At 36.5% G+C, this 25,524-nt stretch overlaps 1 protein-coding gene across 8 annotated transcripts in view; it reads right to left on the bottom strand.

Annotated features, from left to right (window-relative positions):
* Positions 1 to 24,986, bottom strand: part of LOC139971075 (uncharacterized) — a 30,652-nt gene extending 5,666 nt beyond the window's left edge. The window contains exons 1-4 of one of the 8 annotated variants that reach the window (XM_071977254.1): positions 7,420 to 9,259; positions 5,520 to 5,901; positions 1,447 to 4,347; positions 158 to 1,182 (exon numbers count right to left, since the gene is read on the bottom strand). In XM_071977254.1, coding sequence (XP_071833355.1) covers positions 158 to 544 — 387 coding nt within the window. In that variant the 5' untranslated portion in view covers positions 545 to 1,182; positions 1,447 to 4,347; positions 5,520 to 5,901; positions 7,420 to 9,259. Of the gene's footprint in view, positions 1 to 157; positions 1,183 to 1,446; positions 4,348 to 5,519; positions 5,902 to 7,419; positions 9,260 to 12,628; positions 14,741 to 15,621; positions 16,015 to 17,503; positions 17,699 to 18,332; positions 18,438 to 22,324; positions 22,647 to 23,831; positions 24,437 to 24,884 lie in introns of those variants that run through there. The other 7 variants (XM_071977271.1, XM_071977262.1, XM_071977304.1 and 4 more) reach the window with 7 other exon arrangements.
* Positions 24,987 to 25,524: the final 538 nt, after the last annotated feature.

The following is a 25,524-nucleotide window of genomic DNA, read 5'->3' on the forward strand; positions in this document are numbered from 1 at the left end:
AGGAAAACAATAATTTGACACAAAGTTAGGAAGCAATGGACACGCATTATGTACACACAGTGCAATTCATAGATGTCTATATACTAATCATCTAAGATTAAAATATAACAAAAAAAAACTAACTAAACAGTTGACAAAATTAAAAGATAATGCTTACTAGTGGTTGATGGTTGCTCGTTTTAATCTCCATCTGACATATCCCGATCAACTCGAAACAATGAACTAGCTCAGTTCCACTACTTTCTCCTTGAACGCATCTACATTTAACATAGCCAGTGGTATTTGTAGTGGCATTGAAGATGCTTAAAATATGTTTTCCGTCATCCACATTGTAACAGATGTTGTTAATGCATTGGTCACTTTGCACCGCGATATTCCTTGGTGGTGCAGTCCAAAATGTATCAGAACAGCTAAAAGGTGCATTACAAAGTAATGTCAGATTTTTTCCAAAGACTACCTCGACCGCATCAGCGCAGGAATCGTTAGCTTCTGTTTTATACATAGCGGCAGAAATGCACATGAAGAGGAGAATAAAATGTTCCATTATGCTAAATATCTTTCTCCAATAGTTTTATCATACAGGAAAGTGTCTTCAAAAGTCGTGAAATGTAACCCAGCTCGGCATAAATTGACAAAGAAGACAAGAGAAAAAAGTGACAAGCATTTCTTGTGTATCAATGAGTTGAACAAGTTATCGTAACGCGATCATATTAGTGGTGTGAGAAAGTATGCAACACATTCACCAAAACTTCTATACCGTGACAGCGTTATCAACTTCCTCATTCACCTATCACAACATGCGGTACTCTACACTGAGAGTCATCGCTAGCTCTCTACTTTCGAAATCCGATATTATCTTTGTAGTTTGTTATCGAATGATGTCATTCGGGATTCCAGGCAAATTGGACAAAACGTATTTTGACAGGATATGAGGTACAATAATCGCTTCCTGAATTAGCTATTTAATTTAAGAATAGAATGCAGTCCTATTGTCTATGATTCATACTCTCTCATTGTTAGTTTTCTAAACCTCAGATAGAAGAATAAAGATATTTTACGATAGCACTCTGCGTCAGCATATATGTACTCAAGTACTTCGAGCCACCACAATACCTCCAGGAAGTTTTTGAGACATCTGAAGTCAAAGGTTGGAAGGCTGTAAGCAACGATCGCTGACTGCAGCTGTGGTAAATGCATAGAAAATGTTGGAAAGAAGTAGTTACAATATGCAAAATCTAAATACGGCTTACACGTAAATTGTATTTCAAACTATTTTTTTTTCGTCCAAAGGAAGCAAAACGTGCTGTCGTTAATTTGAAGAAGTACGTGTTTGTTGTACCTGATAATAGCCCAAGAGAAATGTAAACATCAATCTGGGATGCAGACAGATATTTCGATCGTAGTATTTCTGGCTCTTGAAACAAAAAATCTATGAGAAATACGTACTGTGAAGGGGATTGGGATGAGGATCGAGCTACGTGAAAATTAACGTCACACCGGATGGTCATCCCAAGTTACATGTACCGTTTGTATGCACTGCGAACTCTCTGTGGCCAGTGCTAGCATGTCTTGCGCAGGGAGAAGTCGTTGAGAGTATACTCGGACATCTCATATTAGGGAAAAAAACAAATTTCCCAGATTATTTTTAAGAGAAGACAGACCATGAAGTTATCTAGTATAAAATGTGGATTATCGACTTCACCAATGTACCAAAGGTACGTATCGCAATTGGGGCATGTATTAACCCCAATTCAGCCCGGTAAATATTCAAACGGCCAATTCTGCCTTGTCTTCCTCCAATCACCCCAACCCCTTAGATTCTCCATTCAACTCCTTTAACTTCTCTGAATCCTATCCGGGTCAATTCTTTCTTTCACTTATGCTAGCATGCATCTTTGACAGGCCCAGTAAGGTATGAATGATGATAATTTACATCTGGAGTACGAAAACACAACCATGTAGTCGTATTGTTGTTTGATGATTTTAATACACGATTACGTGCAATGTACAAACTTGAAAATACATTGGCTAATTATTACTTGATGTACAAATATTGATTTGTGGGAAAAGGTATCTTATGATATATACACTTTTCGTACCAAAAATGATACGGAAATATACATAATTCTAATTACGTTGTGTAGAATAGATACCAATAGCTCAATACGACTACTAAAGGGAAAATGAAGTGAAAGTTTTTTTCATTCCTCCTCCCCTGCCCCCCCCCCTTATCACTCTCTCTGCCCATACACTACACATGTACGACGTAGAGAACATCTCATTAAGTTGCTGGTTGATAACAAATATACTACTTTATCACATGATGATAATGAGCGATATGTATTTAATATCGTTTAGTAACTTCTTCTGTTATTAGATTTAATTTTATACTTGAGGCTGTAAGTTTGTACTGCTAATTTCAGCAATTTGCCATCAAACAAAACAATCCAATTTATCCATCATTCATTACAGATATTAAAGAAAAGCATTACTTTTGCTATCAAAATATAGGATTCCTCAACGGGTATTATGGCTCTATACTTTACCTTAATCATTTGAAGAAATCAAAGAATACAAACCGTAAATATTACAAGCATGTGACAAAGAAATGTTATTGAACATATCACTCATTCATCGATAAAATATCCAGATTATTGCAACATCACCATTGTAGAATTATATTTGAATATTTACAATTAAATGTTAGAACAGATAGAAATGATTGAAACTATCGTCAAATATAGATGATAAAAATCGATAACGATAGATGACTTGTATTATAACGTTTCCACGATCACTTAAAACAACCATATACGACGAATACAAACTTAATTATATTAAATATATACATTCAGTTATAAAACTCTCGAATAGACGTCGCCATGCAGCATGTGGAGGAACAGTCATAGAGGTAAGCAATTTACTTATTTTGGTAATTGTTAAAAAAAACTTACTTCGATGTTAACATTTAAATAATACCCTTTCATTTAAAAACGTAGTGTTTATTTGTTATATAGGTGACATAGATTGCCGTTACCAAGTGTGATCAAGTGATCACAGCATACCTATTGACAAAGTGGAATTGTATAGGTTATTAATGAGACAGCTACATTAATGATTGTCTTAATAGAAATTCGGAATTCAGAGAAAGAAAATTATTTTAAAAAATCGGCATGAAAAATGATCGAATACACTATTTACCAATAAATGGTTGCAAAGTTTCTTGAAACAGAATTTAAGAAAGGTTCGACCAACATTTTGCTAGAAATAAAAATAAAGAATTAATGTGAAGATTTCATGAAAAAAATCACTTGACATTGGAAATCCGATATCTGGTGGGAAAGTTCATTAATTTGTGTTTTTCCAATGTGCTGAAGTTATATTTGCCACATTAAAATATTCTCCGCAATTGAACATTTTATGGATTGTAAAACTACCGCGTGATCCATTTCGAAACAAAGCATGCTTGATTTTGTAATTCAGAAACTATAACAAGGCCTTTACTTATTATTTGCTGGACTCAGGGGGGTCGGAGAGTCAGACAAGGACCAGAGACACGTTCCCCTATGTTGTGATCAACTTTAAATTGCACTCTTTGTAAACAAGATGCGCCTCATAGGAAACAATGTACTTCATTACCAATTTGTGTAATTAACAACTTTCTTTTTTGGAATTTAGAAAGTGTCCTTTTGTTGAATAAATCAAATACTAGTATTTTAATACGGATCCATTTTGTCAGTCCTTTTTGTGATTACTTTGTAGATGGGCACCTAAAATGAAAGTCACATATTGCACTAACCCTCAAATGTATCACCCTCCCCAACCCATCAAATTAAACCCTCTTCGTTCGTCCTAGGATGAGGTCTTCTATTTGTTTGCTGCAGGATTTTTGCACATGTTACCACAATCTACGTTACCTTAGAAACCACCAAATCATCATATTTACAGAAGACTCTAATGTTTTGTAGCTACTTGTTTTCATTTTGTTTCAACTAAATTTTGATTTTTGTCCTTCATTTGCTGAATGCTGATCGTATTTTGGTTATAGTCGACAATTTCACACTTTTTTGACTCCAGCATACCATAGTGTGGAAGCTGTTCTCTCGCTTTCCTGAGTTCCTTCCAATCAACATACAGCTCCCTCAAATAGGCTACGGCGGTGTCAGATTCGTGGTCATGGTAATTCAATGTGATGTATTTGGTGCGCATGCGTTGCAGATTTTCAAAAGCTTCGATGATAGTCGTAAGGGCTCTTCGAATGTTGTTGATTTCATTTTCGATCACTAAATTGCTCAAAAGATTTAGGGTTGGAATTTCCAAACAATAGGAATAAACCTTTATACATTCCTGTCGAAAGAAAAGAAATGATACAAGAGAAAACGAAAAAGAAATAAGAGAGTTAATTGAAAAAAACACGATATTAGTGGAAGTTTTATTTTCGGAGGATGAGAGTTTTGCGCAAAACTGTAGGCATAAATTACGCAGTTAGTTTAATATCACCAATATATTCCGCTCACATCCAACTTGTAGATGCTCATTCATAAATATCAAGTTAACATTGAATCTTAAACTGACACAGTGGGTGAACACTGGGTTTCAAACGGTGTAATTGATCAAGTTTTATCGCCGGAGGAATTTTTCGGCAATATCTGGCAGTAGTACATTATGTAAAGTGCCATACAAGACTAACGTTGCCTGTAATTAAACTTACCGTTACGGTTCTCTCGTCTACTAACCCAGGCTATGAAAATTGATCATTTTTGCAAACTTTTCAAACATTCAAAGTGTGTTTCATTAAAGAAAACATGCATGGAACTATAAGTACAAAATATAGCCTATCAAATTATTGGTCTGGAATGATAGTTAATTATTTTGCGGAGCGGGCAGCCACATATGCCGATGCCAATGAGAGAAGCCGCATTGCTTATCACCTAGCTAGCCTCCACAATACATCATGGGTAACCCAAATTGACATTTTGGATTGTTTTTAAAATTCAGATAGGAAAACCGTTGATTCCCCTGGATGGAAAACCCACATTCTTTGGCGGAGTCGAACCAACGAACTTCCACACATTTGTTTTCATTGCATCTAAAATCACAGCCACCATGACCATAGCACTGGTCTTAGGTTGGAAACGCGATACTAACTAAGAACAACTATTAAGTTGAAACTATATGAATTGTTTACATTGATTAAGAAATATCCAGCTATATCTGGTTTCGATAAAGCCTCCATCAGCTCAGTAAATGTTACAACCCAGCTCAAATCAAGTTATGACTGTGTCGCAACCGCCTCTAAATTTGCTATGCATAGGTAGTTTATTTTCTAGGGCATTGCATGACGTTTACCTCTGCGTTCGATGGTTGCAATCCAATTTGATTAATAAGCTATCCTCGAAGCTCTGTTCGAGTTTGTTTATGTAATTTCCCAGTCAGTGTTCCTTTGGTACATTAGCCTTCATCAAGTTATTTATAAAGTGAGAAATGTAATGAAATAGAAACGTGATGTAAATGTTTACCTTGTCGTAAATATTCAGAACCTTTTCGCCTTCTCCACCGCCTACTATTCCTCCACTTCTTTCAAGCCAGTATCGAAACTGATCGTGCACTTTTCCAATTGAAGTCATACATAGCAGCAAGCTTCTCAAGTTGTGATATCTCGCCAACTGTATCATATTGAAATGAAGTCTCAAGTATTGATCTGAAATGACCTCCTCCGCTTGGCCTCCTCCATCCTCTGCAAAAGTATACCCAGACTGGATGAAGAAGTTCCTTATGATTGGTTGCAGAATATTCAGCGAATCTTGAATGCAGGCCTTACCTTTCTCCGCTAAGAGGTCGTCTAATGATTGTGGTATTTCGGCCATTGTTTCACTATTGTTTATTGCCATTCTGCTTCAGCTTTAGTGGATAAAAGAATCAATGTTACTTGGTATACCCAACATGAAGCTATGCTTTGCATATGATTATGTGTAACGCTCACCTAGGCATGTAACATCAACATAAAATGAAAATAACAAATCAATACAAACCATAAATATGAAGGAGAGGATTCACGATATTGGAAAGCTTTCATTAAAAAGTTTAAAAATTATTAAATTCAATAAAAAAATATAGTGGAGTAGGAAGAAAAGTCGCCAATTCTCGATGGCAAGTTGGACATTTGGGTTTCAAACTACTAAACTACCATCCGAGCATTCAGTACCAAAATATCCAGTATATTTGTTAATACCTGTTTCTAAGTGATCTTTTTCTAAATGCTGTTTAGAATAACAAAAAAGCACTTTTAAACTGCAGTAATAGATATATATTTTCTCATTAACAAACATCTATCATTCTAATTTATGAAACACACGTGTTTGTTTAAAAATTTTCATAAAATAAACATAAAATGAAGGATATATAATATATGTATAAATTATGACTTGTATAGCGCTGCCTATTGTTTAGGGCCTTCTGAATCAACCTTAACATGGAAATAAGGGTCTTTCAAATATGTATGACGCGAGCCTGAAAAGGGGATTCGTTAGTTACGCAGGGGTGGTGATCACGACATAAAAACAATAAGTATGATATTACTACAATGCCTTTTCTGAGATATAATATCATAGTATAATGAATAGGACTTAATACCACGTAGGCAGTATTGCGCAACAGGAGATCAATATAGGCTATACATATATGATTCCTCCCTCCCTTCCACCTTCCCAAAGCCGCACATTCCCCCCGGTCCCAAGTACAGTTAAAAACTTAGATTAACTGATCAGTATTTTGTTACTTGTTCCATTTTAAGCGTTATAATACTTTCCAGTAAATTCTGCATATGATTTTATCCCATCGAAATAAGAAGAAACAGGCTTTAAAAATGAATGAGAGAGCGATTAACATGAGAACAGAGGTTAATTCCACGACAAGTTAATGAATTGATTGAGTAGGTAAGCACCAGTTATTTCATTAGCTCTGTAGACTATACTCACTAATCACAGCATCACATAACCACCGTCCCCTTCCCCTACCGAACCCTCTCTTTCTTTAAACAAAATCTGGTAATGTATAGCTAAATGTTGGATATCTAGTAACTGATTGATGTAGTAAAACATAAAAGAAAACCTACTTTACTCCAAATACATGTAATCGATCTCTTTTTTTTAAATGTGAACAAATCCGCCCTTAATATGCAACGTAAATATGCAACGTGATAATAATATATCTCAACGTACTCCGCCCAAAATAAAATGGCTTCTTTATGTTTTCATTTAACTCGTCTAAAGCTGTTGCGAAAATTAAGCACTTTTAATATATACAGACATTTATTAGAAGCAAAAACCCAATATATTAGAACGAGATGAATCACAATGTTTGCACTAAATTTCGACGTAATGTGGAATTGTTTCTTTCCATAACATACAGAATACTCACATACTACTTGGGTTTTCTGCAACCAGAGCACAAGCGACACCATTCCGAACCAGGAGAGAGTGAGGAAAGTATAACTCACTCATGCAAAGAAGACAGGCGTATAGAACGCCGCACCCTAAACACCATTTGTCGAGGGCAGCGAACTTTGCCCGACCTCAACCCAACTTTAATCCCCTTGCAACCACGTTTAGGAAAAAATTCATCGGCAAAGATGACACTTGGTTTATTCTAGAAAACAGACAAACAAACGAACGAGCAAACGAACAGAATATAAAACATCAACAACCATTCGGAAGCAACCAACTGAGTCCGATGAAATATTTCAAGAGTTAAAGGATACAATGGGTAACCTTTATATCATCCCCTTTGTGAATCAACTTTCTAAAGGCGTCTTACGGAGTCTGTTCAGCGGCCAGCGACTCTATTATACCATGGAGCTTTCGTTCATAGCTCCGTGATTATACGAGTCCTTCCTACGCTGCGAACTCACCAATGAGCGCCAAGGCCTACCTATAGATAAGCAGTCCTCAAATTCACTCGAGCATTAATACTTTTGTTACGTAAAGCACAAACTACCAAAAGTGCTGCAATACGGATTCATCTTTATGAGGCACCGTTTTAATTGACCACTCACCTTATGATTGTAAACACAAATGCTCTAATGGTCAACACTACCTGTGTGATGACAAGTCACAATGGCTTGACCACTGTGTTTCAACAGGGAGTTGTTTCCATCATAACAACTCCCTGGTTTAATCATGAATTTGTGCAAATGAGCGTTCAATATCTCTTTATATACCATTACAATCTCTTGTAGACATTCAATCTCCCCAGTTTCCGGCTAAAACCAGGGGCCTTGGGTATAGTATTTACTATAGGCGGGGCAGATATTACCACTGTGCAAATAGTCGGTGCCAGCGGACGTAATGACGGAGAGAGACCCAGCTGGGCAGGGATGAGTTAGAGATAAGGAGTAACCAACTTACATACCATACCTACTGTACAGGATGATTAACGGCGATTTATGAATCGTGCGGCATTGATGCCGCTGTATAGCAGACGTATTACACAAGTAGTAGGCCTACCGTTAAACTACTTGTACGATAATCAACATTGCTTGTGTGCGTGTGTGTGTGTGTATGTCGGACAATGCTGGAATTTAAATCAACAACGAAAGTTTGGCAGCCAGCGTTTAATTTCCTATCATTAATTGATTAATTCAATATTGCATTGCATCGGCTTCCCGTCTCTGCTTATCCATCCAGTTTAAGATCCTACTTTCACATCTACAAAGCGATCAACGGGCCTGCCCCTCAATATGTCACTGACCTTTATACCCCTTTGCGTCGGTCAACTACAATTACGCTTCGCTCTTCCAATCATGCGCATTTGCAATTAACTCCTGGTCCACGTACCCGAACTCGTTATGGCGATCGTGCCTTTTCTGTCTCTGCGCCTTCTCTTTGGAACGAACTCCAATTTCACGTTCGTGACTCTCCCTCCCTTTGCATTTTCAGGAGACAACTTAGAACATTTCTGTTTGATCCCTATTTTTTTTTTCCTTGGTTTCCTTTGTCTCTTTCCTACTTTGTAAAACGCTGTATTAAGCGCTACATAAATGAAATTTATTATTATTATTATTATAATATTGATTCACTCAATATGTGAGTCATCTTCAGGGCTAAATGGCAATGGCCTTAACTTATAAATTAATAATAGTATTGATGAGAACCTCTCTGTAAAAATAAACCCCAAACATACAGAAACGAAAACAGAAATGAGAAACATAAATAAAAGCAAACACACACACTCACACATTAAGTGATATCGTATGGTAGGATGCATGAGCGAGTACATTAAAAGCAAACACACACACTCACACATTAAGTGATATCGTATGGTAGGATGCATGAGCGAGTACATTAAAAGCAACCACACACACTCACACATTAAGTGATATCGTATGGTAGGATGCATGAGCGAGTTTAGTAAAAGCAAACACACACACTCACACATTAAGTGATATCGTATGGTAGGATGCATGAGCGAGTTTAGTAAAAGCAAACACACACACTCACACATTAAGTGATATCGTATGGTAGGATGCATGAGCGAGTTTAGTAAAAGCAAACACACACACTCACACATTAAGTGATATCGTATGGTAGGATGCATGAGCGAGTACATTAAAAGCAACCACACACACTCACACATTAAGTGATATCGTATGGTAGGATGCATGAGCGAGTACATTAAAAGCAAACACACACACTCACACATTAAGTGATATCGTATGGTAGGATGCATGAGCGAGTTTAGTAAAAGCAAACACACACACTCACACATTAAGTGATATCGTATGGTAGGATGCATGAGCGAGTTTAGTAAAAGCAAACACACACACTCACACATTAAGTGATATCGTATGGTAGGATGCATGAGCGAGTTTAGTAAAAGCAAACACACACACTCACACATTAAGTGATATCGTATGGTAGGATGCATGAGCGAGTACATTAAAAGCAACCACACACACTCACACATTAAGTGATATCGTATGGTAGGATGCATGAGCGAGTTTAGTAAAAGCAAACACACACACTCACACATTAAGTGATATCGTATGGTAGGATGCATGAGCGAGTTTAGTAAAAGCAACCACACACACTCACACATTTAGTGATATCGTATGGTAGGATGCATGAGCGAGTTTAGTAAAAGCAAACACACACACTCACACATTAAGTGATATCGTATGGTAGGATGCATGAGCGAGTACATTAAAAGCAAACACACACACTCACACATTAAGTGATATCGTATGGTAGGATGCATGAGCGAGTTTAGTAAAAGCAAACACACACACTCACACATTAAGTGATATCGTATGGTAGGATGCATGAGCGAGTTTAGTAAAAGCAAACACACACACTCACACATTAAGTGATATCGTATGGTAGGATGCATGAGCGAGTACATTAAAAGCAACCACACACACTCACACATTTAGTGATATCGTATGGTAGGATGCATGAGCGAGTTTAGTAAAAGCAAACACACACACTCACACATTAAGTGATATCGTATGGTAGGATGCATGAGCGAGTACATTAAAAGCAAACACACACACTCACACATTAAGTGATATCGTATGGTAGGATGCATGAGCGAGTACATTAAAAGCAAACACACACACTCACACATTAAGTGATATCGTATGGTAGGATGCATGAGCGAGTACATTAAAAGCAAACACACACACTCACACATTAAGTGATATCGTATGGTAGGATGCATGAGCGAGTACATTAAAAGCAAACACACACACTCACACATTAAGTGATATCGTATGGTAGGATGCATGAGCGAGTACATTAAAAGCAAACACACACACTCACACATTAAGTGATATCGTATGGTAGGATGCATGAGCGAGTTTAGTAAAAGCAAACACACACACTCACACATTAAGTGATATCGTATGGTAGGATGCATGAGCGAGTTTAGTAAAAGCAACCACACACACTCACACATTTAGTGATATCGTATGGTAGGATGCATGAGCGAGTTTAGTAAAAGCAAACACACACACTCACACATTAAGTGATATCGTATGGTAGGATGCATGAGCGAGTACATTAAAAGCAAACACACACACTCACACATTAAGTGATATCGTATGGTAGGATGCATGAGCGAGTTTAGTAAAAGCAAACACACACACTCACACATTAAGTGATATCGTATGGTAGGATGCATGAGCGAGTTTAGTAAAAGCAAACACACACACTCACACATTAAGTGATATCGTATGGTAGGATGCATGAGCGAGTTTAGTAAAAGCAAACACACACACTCACACATTAAGTGATATCGTATGGTAGGATGCATGAGCGAGTACATTAAAAGCAAACACACACACTCACACATTAAGTGATATCGTATGGTAGGATGCATGAGCGAGTACATTAAAAGCAAACACACACACTCACACATTAAGTGATATCGTATGGTAGGATGCATGAGCGAGTACATTAAAAGCAACCACACACACTCACACATTTAGTGATATCGTATGGTAGGATGCATGAGCGAGTTTAGTAAAAGCAAACACACACACTCACACATTAAGTGATATCGTATGGTAGGATGTATGAGCGAGTTTACTTGTCTGCTGTCTATACCTAACTTGATGTTAAGGCTTATTCCGTTATGTGAACGCAAACATGATAACGTGCGCGCTCCTACGTAACCTATCTTGAAGTGGACTCTGCATTCAGTCATGCCGATGATGGTCACCTTGTGGAGATCAGAGACTTCTCACAGAATCACTTGCATTAATATATAGAGTACTGATACACAATTTGTACCTACAAAATGTATTCAGGATGATATGTTGTCCTCAACTTAACATGTGACACTAATCAGCTAATACCAACTGCCAACACATTCTCATCTCAATGAAAGCATACAACATGCATGTTCCTTGAGCTCCAGAAAACACGTGGACTTTAAAAGAAATCGTAAGTTTAGCTTATAAGGCTTATTGCAGCATTAAAGTATAGCGTAAGAGGTATCTGAGGTACCATCCATATACGCTACAACAATGAATGCATCAAAAAACAGAAGAAGCAATGTTCAATGGTTGACTCCCGTTAAACGCATTCATCCTGTGTGCAGCTATAAACAAATTTAACTTAGTCGATCTCAGTACGCTGTGCTTTACATTATATATACAAAGCTAACACATTTGTGCATGTGTTTGTGAATTTCTCTTATAATCTGCCACATTGTGCCTAGCATTTCACATTTATCTGATATTGCATTGACTCCACATATTAATCGTACTGTACTTCACGAACTGTGTCTACCTCACGCACAAGTGCCTTACATTACACAACTTTACCTCATTGTGCCTCACATTACATTAACTACCTCATACGTCCTCGAATTTCATGTCTACACGTCATTATTACAAAAGTGTTATCATTGACTTTATATTCAATTTAGATCTAAGTGCTGTCATGCGGTTCAATTTGCATCGTTTTGAAAGTACGCATAAACGTACTGTACGATAATTTACGTAGGTTGAACTCAGAAGAAAATGGCATTTGTTTACATATGACGAGTAGATAGGAGGTGTGTCCTGTGCTGTAAAAACAAAATTCATCAATAGTTATGTTATCCATTTGCAATAACACGACGACCGTTTTCTAAAAGTACGTGAAGTTTATTACTGTCTTGTGCTAGCAACAGAAAAATAATACATACAGAAGTGTAGCTAATTAACATCGTTTAGCAACTTCTTCTGCTATCAGATGTAATCTTATACGTCTATAACATCTATAACGAACAAAAAAGATCCAATTTATCCGTGCTATTATATCAATGTATTACAGATATTAAAGAAAAGCATTACTTTTGCTGATACATATCAAAATACAGGATTCCTTAATCGGTGTAATGGCTATACTTTACCTGAAATATTTGCAAAGAATAAAAAGGAAATATTACAAGAATTTGACATCAAAAAAAAAAAACGTAATAATGTACTTTTACATAACCATTCAACGATAAAATATCCAGATTATTGCAACATCGCCATTATAGAATTACATTTTAATATTTACAGTTGAATATTTAGACTGACAGATATGATTGAAAATATTGTATCATATAGATGATAAAATCGATTAAGATATATGTACTGTATTAGATAACGTTTCCACGATCACTTACAAACAACCATATATGAAGAATACAAACTTAATTATATTAAATATATACATTCAGTTATAAAACGTACCAAAGGTATAATGGTAATTCCCTCGAATAGACGTAGTCATGCAGCATGTGGAGGAGGAGTCATAGAGGCAAGCAATATAATTGAGATAAATCTTTTAGTAATTGTTAAAATAAACCTAACTTCGATGTTAACATTTATTTAATACCTTTTCATTTAAAAACGTAGTGTTGATTTGTTATCTTTGTTGATGTATAGGTGACAGAGTTTGTCGTTACTAAATGTAATCAATTAATCGCAGTATACGTATTGACAAACTGGAATTGTATAGGTTATTAATGAGACAGCTATAGCTTAATGATTGTCTAAAACAGAAATCTACAATTCAGAGTTTTAAAAAAATCGGCATGCAAAATGATCAAATACACTATTTACCAAAAAAGGGTTGCAAAGGATCTTCATACAAAATTAGAGAAACGTTCGACCAACATTTTGCCCAAATAATGATAAAGAATTAATGTGAAGATTTCATGTAAAAATCACTTGACATTGGAAGTCCGATATCTGGTCAGAAAATTCAGTAAAACTATTTTTCCAATGTGCGCAATTTATGGAATCTAGTTATATTTGCTATATTAAAATGTTCTCTGCAATTGAACATTTTATGGATTGTAAAGCTACCGCGTGATCCATTTCGAAACAACAGCATGCTTGTTTTTTTAATTCATAAACCATAAAAATGTCTTTACATTTTATTTGCTGGACCCAGGGGCGTCGAAGAGTTGGACAAGGACCAGAGGCACGTTCCCCTATGTTGTGATCAACTTTACATTGCACTCTTCGTAAACAAGATGAGCCTCATTTAAGCAAACAATGTACTTCATTTCCAATTTGTGTTATTACCCACTTCCTTTTTGGAATTTGGGAAGTGCCGTTTTGGTGAATAAATCAAATACTGGCATTTGGTACGGATCAATTTTGTCATTTTGTCACCTAAAATGAAAGGCACATATCTGATTAACCCTCAAATGTATCACCCTCCCCTACCCATCAAATTGAGCACTCTTCTTTCGTCCTAGGATGAGGTCTTCTATTTGTTTGCTGCATGGATTTTTGCGCATGTTAGCACAATCCACGTTACCTAAGAAACCATCACATTTACAGAAGACTGCCATTTTTAGTATCTTCTTCCTTTGCATATTTTCTTCCACTATATTACGGTTTTCTTCTTCTTTTGCTGATATGCTGATATCAAGCTTCTAAGTTTTGTTAAAGTCAGTCGGAAATGTCATACGTTGTTGACTCCAACATTCCGTAGTGTGGCAGCTGTTCTCTCGCTTTCACGAGTTCCTTCCAATCAACATCCAGATCCCTCAAATAGTCTACGACGGTGTCAGATTCGTGGTCATGGTAATTCAGTGTGATGTATTTGGTGCGCATGCGTTGCAGATTTTCAAAAGCTTCGATGATAGTCGTAAGGGCTCTTCGAATGTTGTTGATTTCATTTTCGATCACTACATTGCTCAAAAGATTTAGGGTTGGAATTTCCAAACAATAGGAATAAATCTTTATACATTCCTGTCGAAAGAAAAGAAAGGATACAAGAGAAAACGAAAAAGAAATAAGAGAGTTAATTGAATAAAACACGATATTAGTGGAAGCTTATATTTGGATGAGAGTTTTGCGCTAAATCTTATACCGGTTTGTTTGTAGCTAGTTTTTAGTGTCACCCGCTCACACCCTGCCTTTATATGCTCATTCAATGATATTTTTAGCAAAGTTTTCAAACATTTCTAAGTGTGTTTCAATAAAGAAAACATATGCATTAAAGAAGCCGCATTGCTTATTACTAAGCTTGCCTACACATCACATCGGTGGGTATCCCGATGTGTTTTGGGCCGTGTTGGCTTTTTTACAATTGGGAACATAAGTTGTGATGAGAAAAAACGTGGATTCTCCTGGATTAAAAACCCACTTTATTTGGCGGAGTCGAACCCGCGAGCTTTCAGCCGTGCGGTTTCATTGCATCTGAAGTCTTAATCCAAAATGACCATAACAATGGTCTTCAGTTGGAAACTCGAAAGTAATTAAAACCAACCATAAAGTTGAAACTATATGGATTGTTAACATTGATTAAGAAATATCCAACTATATCTGGTTCGATAAAGCCTGATCAGCTTAATGTAAAAACCCAGCTCAAACCAAGTTATGACTGTTTCGCAACCGCCTCCAATTTGCTATGACTAGGTAGTTTATATTTTCTTGCGCATGTTTGCATGACGTGTATCTCTGCGTTCTCTGCTATGAATCCAATTTGATTAATAAGCTTTCCTCGAAGCTCTGTTCAACTTTGTTCATAGAATTTCCAATCAGTTTTCCTTTGGTTCATTGTGTTTCATAAAGTTTTTTTCAATAGTGAGAAATATATTGAAGTACAAACGTATTTTGCTTTTAATTACCGTGTCGTAAATATTCAGAACCCTTTCGCTTTCTCTTCCGCCTTCTCCACCGCCTACTGTGCCTCCACTTCTTCCAAGCCAGTATCGAAACTGCTCGTTCACCTTTCCAATTGAAGCCATACATAGAAGCAAGCTTCTCAAGTTGTGATATCTCGCCAACTGTATCATATTGAAATGAAGTCTCAAGTATTGATCTGAAATGACCTCGTCCACTTGGTCATCCTCTGCAAAAGTATACCCAGACTGGATGAAGAAGTTCCTTATGATTGGTTGCAGAATATTCACCGATTCCTGAATGTCTTTACCTTTCTCCTCCAACAGGTCGTCTACTGATTGTGGTATTTCGTCCATTTTTCTCCGTTAACTGCCTTTCTGCTTCAGTCTATTAAAGGACTGTTTAGTTGACAAAAGCAAATTATATACAACAGTGTTATTTGTAATATCCAACATAAAGCAACATACAGCTATGCTTTGGATACGATTATGCATAACTCTCACCCAGGCACGTAATATCAAAACAAAATGAAAGACAACAAATAAAATAAACCATAAAAATGAAAGAGACAATGAACGATATTGGAATGCTTTGATTTAAAAGTTTAAAAGTAAGTGAATTCAATACAATAAAATTAGGTTAGGGGTAGGAAAAGTCGCCAACACTATGATGGCAAGTTGAACATTTGGATTTTCAACTGTCAAACTATAAAAATACAAGAAACGAACTTCCGTGAATTCTGTGCCACAAATTCCATTATTATTTTAATACTTATTTCTAAGTGATCTTTCTTCAAATTACTGTTTAGAATAACAAAATGGCTCTTTTAAACTGCAGTATTAGATAGGTATTTCTCATCAACAAAAATGGATCATTCAAATTTTGATAAAAACATGTGTTTGAAGTTTTTCAGGAAATAAAATCTGGTTGTTAGTGTGCCCCCTTCGTTCTCAAGAGTATAAAATAATCTATTTATAAATTATGACTTGTCATTCTAAGAGAAAAAGACAGTTGCAACCCGTATAATACGAAATGTCGCTGATCTGAGCGTGATCACGAATTATATGGCATAAATTGGTAAAAAATAGCGATAAGTTAGAACAGCGTTATATGTATCATAATCGAACAATGTATAGCACTGCTCATTGCTTAGGACCTTCTGAATTATGTCAACCATATCATGGAAATAATGGTCTTTCAAATATGTATGACGCTAGCCTGCGAAAGGGGTTTGCAAGTTACGTACGACATGGCACGACCACGACATATACGGTAAAACAAAAAACAAGTATGATATTATATTATAATGCCTTTTCTGAGACATAATATTATGGTATGTATGTAGACAGTATCGCGAAACAGGAGACCAATATAGGCTACACTTTTACGCCCCCCCCCCACCTCCTCCACCTTCCCCAATTCCTACATACCCTAAGGTCACAAAAATAGTTGGATACATTAGATTAACTGACCAGTTCCCATGTTTAAGTATTATACTACCTTCAAATAAAAGCTCGATTAGGGCGGACGTCTGCCTATATGATATATAACGCCGTAATATACTTTTATATGTGCTGCCTGCGTAATATGCACATGTTCGCATATGATTACATCCCATCGACATAATTAGAGGCAGGCTTAAAAATGAATAAGAGAGCGATTAACCTGAGCGATTAATCCACGACAAGGAGAATGAAATTGATTGAGTAGGTAAGCACAAGTAATTTGATTAGCTCTTTAGACTACTCACTAATTACACCACCACATAACCACCGTCCCCCTTCCCCTACCGCACCCTCTCTTTCTTAAACAAAATCTGGCAATGTATAGCTTAATGTTGGATATATAGTAACTGATTTGTGTAATAAAGAATAAAACAAAACCTACCTTGATCAAAAATCGGATTGTATGTGGGCCTAATTTCTACTTCTAAAATGTGAATAAATCCGGCCCTTTTGTACAAGGTAAGTTTGCTATGTGACAATAATATATCTCAACGTACTCCGCCCAACAACAAAATGGCTTCTTTATGTTTTCACTTAAATCGTGTATAGCTGTTAGCAAAAATAAATCACTTGTAATATATACATACACATTTATTAGAAGCAAAAACACAATAGAACGAGAAAGAATCACAAAGTATGCATAAAATTTCGACGCAATGTGGAAGTTAGTTTCCTTCCGGTAATACTAAAGATAGTAAAGGCAGGCCTTTATAGTTCTCCAGCCAGTGTCCATGGACATAACAGCCAACAGTTCTCCTGTAAACTTCTCAAACTTTTGACTCATTAGTCAGAGGAAATGATACTTCCGGTCATATGATTGCCTGAATTCTGTATCTATATGGAAAGTATAGGTTTTGCCTAGAATTCGGAAACAAAACAAAACGGCTGAAACTTACTTGCACGGATAAGGAAACTTATATGTATTATGCACATCATTAGTAAATAAAGTATATGACGTGGGTATAGGCCTGCGTCCAGTATGTCCCTTCGAAATTTAATTATTTGGATTATTCTAGAAACCAAACAAATTAACGAACGAACAGAAAACAAAACATCAACAGCCTTTCCCACGCAACCAGCAGAGTTCAATGAAAATGTTTCAAACGCTATGGGATACTATGGGTAACCTGCATAGGCCTATATTATTTTCTTTGCAAATAAACTTTCTAAAGGCGTTTTATGGAGTCTGTTCTTATACGCTGCGAACTCACCGCTCGGTCCTCTTGTGTACCGGCACACTCTCCCCTTGTAAGTGCCACCACTGTGTAAATAGTATGTGCAAGAGGACGCACTGACATAGAGAGAACCAGCTGGGCAGGGATGAGTTACAGAGATACAGAGTAACCAACTTAGCATACTGTACCGACTATACAAAGTATCTTTACGGCGATTTATGAATCGTGAAGCATTTACGCCGCTGTAGCAGGCGTATATTACACAAGTACAGTAGGCCTGACAAGTGACTATACTTGTACGATAATCAACAATGCTTGTGTGTGTTTATCACCGACAATGCAGGAATTGAAATCAATAATAATTTCGGCAGCCAGCGTTTAATTTCCCGTATCATCAATTGATTAGTTCAATATTGATTCACTCAATATGTGAGTCATCTTCTGGGCTAAATGACAATGACCTTGACTAAAATATTTAATAATAGCCTTGATGAGAAACTCTCTGTAAAAATAAAAAACACACCCACAGAACGAAAAACAGAAATTAAAGCAAACATACAAACTAACACATTAAGTGATATCGTATGGAAGGGTGCATGAGAGAGTATACAGTTGTCTGGAGTCTACCTAAGCAGGGTTGCTTACGTGACAAGTACGACCAGCATTATTTGTTCTTGTTACTTCTCTTTTTTTACCTCCTCCAACAAGAAGCCTGTACTTTCGTTACGCAGTGACTCGAAACTAATGGAAGTTAAGAACAATACATAGAAGTAGTTGGGTGAAGAAAGTACAAGTGATGTGTCAAGGAATTTTGCAGGAGGAAGAAAGACTGTTTGTGAACCATAACTAAAAGATAGCCTGTGATATGTCCAAACCAACTATGTACAACATGCATGCATAATTATAAGACAACGATTTAATACTGTGACACTTGCTTGATAACCAGCGGTGCTTCGATAAATCGTCGCAAAAGCGGTATACGGCCACACACATGTCACCGTATACCGTTTGTGCTGATAAATACCTTTGATATTTTTTAGTGAGGTTGACAAAAAGTGGGTCAGTGTACACTCCCTCCCCCCCCCCACCCCCACACTCCCGGGTGTGCCTAGTCTTTGTGCTGCGCTTTGTAGATGTGTTTCAATCGGCAGAAAGTTGACCGTCACACGGAAAGAGTTATCAAGTCAGCTTCAAGTACGTTAAATAAGCCTAACTGTTTACTAATATACTTAGACAATATAAATCGAAACTGAAAGACTAAAGGAACAAAACCATTATGGCCTTAATTAATTAATGATTTAAGTAAACATCATTAAGCTGATAGGGACTAAATCTGTTCATGGAGTGCTTCATATTATTATGTTTATATAATCAGCGTGGATAATCCTTGAAACCATACTTTAACATCTCTTACCGAAGACAAACAAGTATAGATGTAAACATGAATTATAGCCTGGATTTTTCCACACCGGATCAGTGTAAAATCCCTTTCAGACGACCATGTAACTGAACGAGCTATAATTAATAAGCCCTTTAGAGTTGATCATTTTGCGAGAATAGGTTACATTTTTACATCCTCCTCCTTGCTAACATTTACATCGTTTGTTTTCATATCATAATCGAATATTGTTGACCCTTTTGGCGTTTCATAACCCAGTCTCTAAGTAACACACAAAGTTGAAATCAGAATACAATACAATTTCACAGACTGTTTAATGTGTATACAAGTATGCCTTTAAAACATTTCCCTTGGGAAGGTATAAGCACATGATGCAGGCACTATATATCATTGAAAGTACTTGGTGGGGAACATGCATGGAAGTATTACATTGAAATACTTCCTGGTGGGTAATGCTTTTAAGAAGCGGAGCATAGTAGAGTAAATACCGTGTACACTCTGGACTATAGGATATATAGGGTACGGCACAAGACTCGTTTTACAAGACCTCGGTGCTACTTTTAAAGGACATTTTTTTTTTGTCAGACTTCTATTCTTGCTTTGTCATGCTCGACCAAACATAAACACAAGTTTTAATTTCATTCCGCATTTAAAATGTGCGAATTGTCTGGAATGCTCCTATAAGGTTGAATCGCCAATGACGTCAGATCCTCAGTGTTTAATGATGATGTTTTATCACTAATATATTGTATAAGATAAGTGTAAGAACTCAACCATAACCTGTACTTTGGCATGTTCATGTGAATAGCAGTGTCCACATGAATAAGTTGGATAAAATCCAATAGCACTGTTGGGTTTTACCAGTTTAATAATGAATTCATTACAATTGTATATTTTACATTAATGACTTATAAAGGCTATCCTATTGAACTTTGTGTTGCTTCTAATGAGCTATCTTCCTGGTCTTTTCACTATAGACTTGGTTGTAAGTAGTTCAGCCGTTTCGATATACGAGTGTTTACTGCTAAAAGCGTAATTTCTCCACAAAACAAGAATATAATTAATAGCTGCATCTACATCATAGGTTTCTGTAACGATCGACATTACCCGGGGCGACTGGGGCAGTGTGGATGAGGAGGAGGAGGGGAAGAGGGGGTCACTACTCACTAGTAAATAATCAAATCCGACATTTAATTCGCTTACGTACAAATTTGGTTCCAATATTCTAACTCCGCACGCGGTTGTTATCTTAGGACAGTCTGTCTTCGGTGAATAACTTCGGCAGCCCGCTTACATTTTGATTGTTCTAGCAATATATATATATATATATATATATATATATATATATATATATATATATATATATATATATATATATATATATATATATGATAGGCTACTGGTGGGCGCGACTGGGGTGGAATAGGGTTGGATTGGGGTGGGTTGGGGTGGGTTGGAGGCAATGATTGTTCTTGTCCACTTCATACAGCCCATGGCAGCAAGCCCTGCAAATCAATTCACTTACAAAACTACATTCATCCGTTAAGTGTCTTTATTGTTACTATATGCCATGCAGTCCTATACTTGCGTACAGTGCCAATACATGCATGCAACAGCCTATTTGTAGGCCTGTATTGTTCATAGCACACTAAAAGCGCAGTAAGATAGTCACCATACCGTTATCACGTGATAATTAACCCATACAAAAAAGTCCTGGCATAAATCCTGCAGGATCCTGCAGGATTTATGCCGGGATTTAGCCACATCCTGCATGTTTATGAAGGATTCCTGTACATGCATCATGGAATCCTGCATGCATATGAAGGATTCTTGTACGTTTGGAAGGAATCCTGTTCCATATACAGGAATCCTATATGATTCCTGCAGGACTTTTTTTTGTATGGGAAGCTGTATGGTTTCACTATACCAGCAAAGTGATGTATAGGCGATCCAGGGCCGATCTACAGTTCTTTATCTCTTGCTTTGGATTGCCATTTCTGAATTTCAAGTACTATGTGCAGACACTACGTAAACTTCTCCAACAGCCTCATTGTCGTCAGAATGCTTGTCACATGTTTTTAAGAGATATCATCAATACGCCCCCAAATAAATTTATCGATATGGGTTCTCCCCGAGTAGTTATACTGAGTATTACCCAGTGTTACGTAGCCCGGTTAGACTTATAAACATTTTGAAGCCATAAACAGATATACAACTTAAATATGCTGGTTGTAACACCATCAATATATAACTGGTTGCTAGTGAAACGTATTGAAGCTGCCCTGGATATGCTGGGGGTAAAAAAATCATTTTCATAAGCAAGCAGCATACGTTAACTTAAAAAAGAAGAAACTTGAATTGATTCAGGAATAAATTAACCGTCCACACCTACGTTAAACTATACTACTACTGAATGCCCAACTGCGCTCAGAGTGGTACGATACGTGTGTTATATATACTGCTGTACTTAACGTCCTTCGGTAATGCAAAGAAATAGAGATGAAAAGATGAGTTTGGCGTGCCATACGCCGTGATCTGTTAGGCATCCTAACGTGTGCTACGCGTATGACCCTCCCTCAACCTATACAATGGTGTGTTAGATCAATTTAAGATGACACACTATACCCGCCAGGCTGGTTAAGATATGTCCTCCTGCACAAACCCCTACCCCTATGCTGTCCGTCCATTAGTAATCGTCTGATGTACCCCTTCCACACCCTTCTCTTTCTCTTTTCTGCTCCTTCCAATTCTTCATTTTATTTAAAGTAATTGTGTTGACGCTAGCTAGCATGCACGCACTCTCATTAACATAATTATGTCGAGCTGCGAAATAGCTGCCATGATGTTATTTCGTTAGCATGTGTTCATTATTAACTGACTCCGATACAGGCGTCGTACACACCTACAATAATTCACGGCAAAGGATTTAATTGGAATTGACATTGGACCTGCCATATGTAAACCATAGCACACGCGCTATGGTTAATAGAATTGTGTCGGATCTGTTTGGAATGTATACATTGTGTAAGCATTAATATTAGCTAAGTCTGCTTGTTTATCAGTATTGTGGCAAAATAAAGCATCTTGACTTTCTGTTCTACTATTACTATTATTAATATTTCTTATTATTAGTATTATTATGGTTGTTATTACTATGATTGTTATTATTATTGTTGTTGTTGTTATTATTATAATAATAATAATAATAATAACAATCATAGTAATAATAATAATAATAATAATTATTATTATTATTATTATTATTATTATTATTATTATTATTATTATTATTATTATTATTATTATTATTATTATTATTATTATTATTATTATTATTATAATAATAATAATAATAATAATATTTTTTTTTTCATCAGCCAAAATTAAGGACAATTCATAAAGCTACTCAATCAAATGAAGAAGAAATGTTACCAAATGGCCGGAGAAAATATTTTTATTTATGAATTTGTTTTATTAGATACACATAAAGAAACTGTAGCCAATAATACAAATTCAAGAACGTTAACGGATCGTTAATTATCAAATTAAGATTCAAGTTTCTGATTAATTGTAGAAGGTGCATTGTATGCCGTCTGCTTCATTCTACCCTCTCATCTGCCCCCCCCCCCCCATTACTTCATATAGTCACGCAACAAACTTCATCCCTATTCTATGATCATACCGTTTGTTGAATGCCCTCAAATGTTAATTAACTAGTCATCTAGTTTCATGATGTGATCTCTATGAACAAAGACGTCATTCTATTACGCAGTGCTATCGAACCTCAGACATTAATAATCTCGCTCATTAATAGAAAATAATTATGATAAAACAAAATTAAATCAAATGCAACATGATGGTATATCCAGATAATGAAATTCGCAAATGATCAACAAATATAGTTTTATCCGCCAGTATAACTAGCAGGCTTTCATGATGTAGACATATAGGCCTAACGTTACAATAACATAATACACAATGCGATTGCATATGGAACCTTTGAATTACAATAGGTGTCCAAATTTCACAGGGGTGATTACCCTGTTCTAACTACCTCTCTACATTCCATGATTCAGATAACATCAAAATAAATAAATAATCTATATATATATAATATGATAACCGACGTGATCTACCTTTTGTTTTTAAGAGCCTTGGATATCTCAGCGCCTAAACACTTAAAATATGATGAACTTTGCACAGGACACAAAGCCGTGCACAGAAACGACGCTGCCAGCTGGTAACAACATGCGAATCATATCACCAGTAATTAAGAAATCCCTGTTGCTATGCGCTCACCCTAGCGACGAATGATTCAGGATGGTTATGAACAATGTTATATAGTCGTTTAGCAAACCGATTCAGTCACTGCGGTTAGTTTCGTCTGCAGCTGATAGCTTATTAAACCACGGTAGCTGGCAATGCTAACCTATAGACATTGTTCAAATTCTATTTATTAACTGCTTTCATAGTCACATGTATAAAGATATATATAAATGCAAATCCAGGGTAGTATAGTTCACGAATGAAGCTAAGGGTAGTATAATAGTTCTCTGAACCCCAGCCAGTAATTTACTTCTTGTGTACATTTTGTTGTGCAGGTATAAGTTTAACATATTACACCGAACGGCTACAGCAAATTAATTTGAAAACGTATTCCTTGATCAAGGATGAATTGGACAAGCTGGAACAAAGACAAACATTTATCATGTTTTTTTTTCAATTCCTAAAAAATGATTTTGTCTTTGATTGAAGACAAAATCGAGACGTACTTTATGCTACGTCACCAACTTTGCGTAATATTTATCGAGCCTTTAAATTAACCTAAGAGTTTACCAGTATTTAGTTTCACATATTGAGGCGATTAGATGCCCTGTCTAACATAATTATATAACTAACTACATATAACAAGGCCATCTGGGAGGCTATGTACTCCCTTGAAATTAGTAGAACACTATTGATAGGAAGTTTTTCAATAAAAGTCAGCATAATGATAACCGAATGATAGGATATAGGCCTATATGGACGTTAATGTTACTTAGCAACAGGTTGAGAATAACGTAGACACGTTTTTACTAAGTAAAAAACAATAGGTTTAAATCTTCGCATATGGTAATTTGTAAAATATTTTGCCATTATATTTGTTACACCGACGAAATATCTAATAGGTTTGAATTGTGTGCACTTACCGTAAAACGCGAAACGCCAAATGTTGACAGACGATAACAAGGAGTACCAGATAACACGGATGACAGTGCGCATGTCCGTGTATGGTTATCTTGATAACTCAAAAAATATAGAGCACATGAAATGAAAATGTGTGAACAGCAACAAGAGAATAAATTATTGTTTAATTCATGGAAATTAACTGTAAGGGGTGAGAAAACCTGACGCGCTTAGTGGGTTAAATTCTGGGTAAGGGGGTTGGCTTTTTTTCGACAAACATTCATATATGAGTAGCCATATTGGCCGAATCTACGAATATGCCAAATGGAAGACAGGACAGTCTATTCTCATGCTACATTTTTGTTGCCCCACCTTCCATTGTTAGTGCCCCTCCTACCATTTTTGGTGCCCCTCCTTGCATTGTTTGTGCCCCACATTCAATTGTTGGTATCCTTCCTTGCGTTGCTGGTGCCCACCTTCAAGTGTTGGTGCCCCTCCTTGCATTGTTGATGCCCCACCTTAACTCTTAGATGTCTCTTCAACCGAGAATATCTCAATGGCTAGCCTACTGTAATACTTCACAATATAATTGTAAATCATCTCATTTATAGTACCAACGCATGCGACCATTAAACCATCAACCAGATTGTTCTACATGTTTGT

Source organism: Apostichopus japonicus, chromosome 1 (genome assembly GCF_037975245.1).
Source record: "Apostichopus japonicus isolate 1M-3 chromosome 1, ASM3797524v1, whole genome shotgun sequence".
NCBI lineage: Eukaryota > Metazoa > Echinodermata > Holothuroidea > Aspidochirotida > Stichopodidae > Apostichopus > Apostichopus japonicus.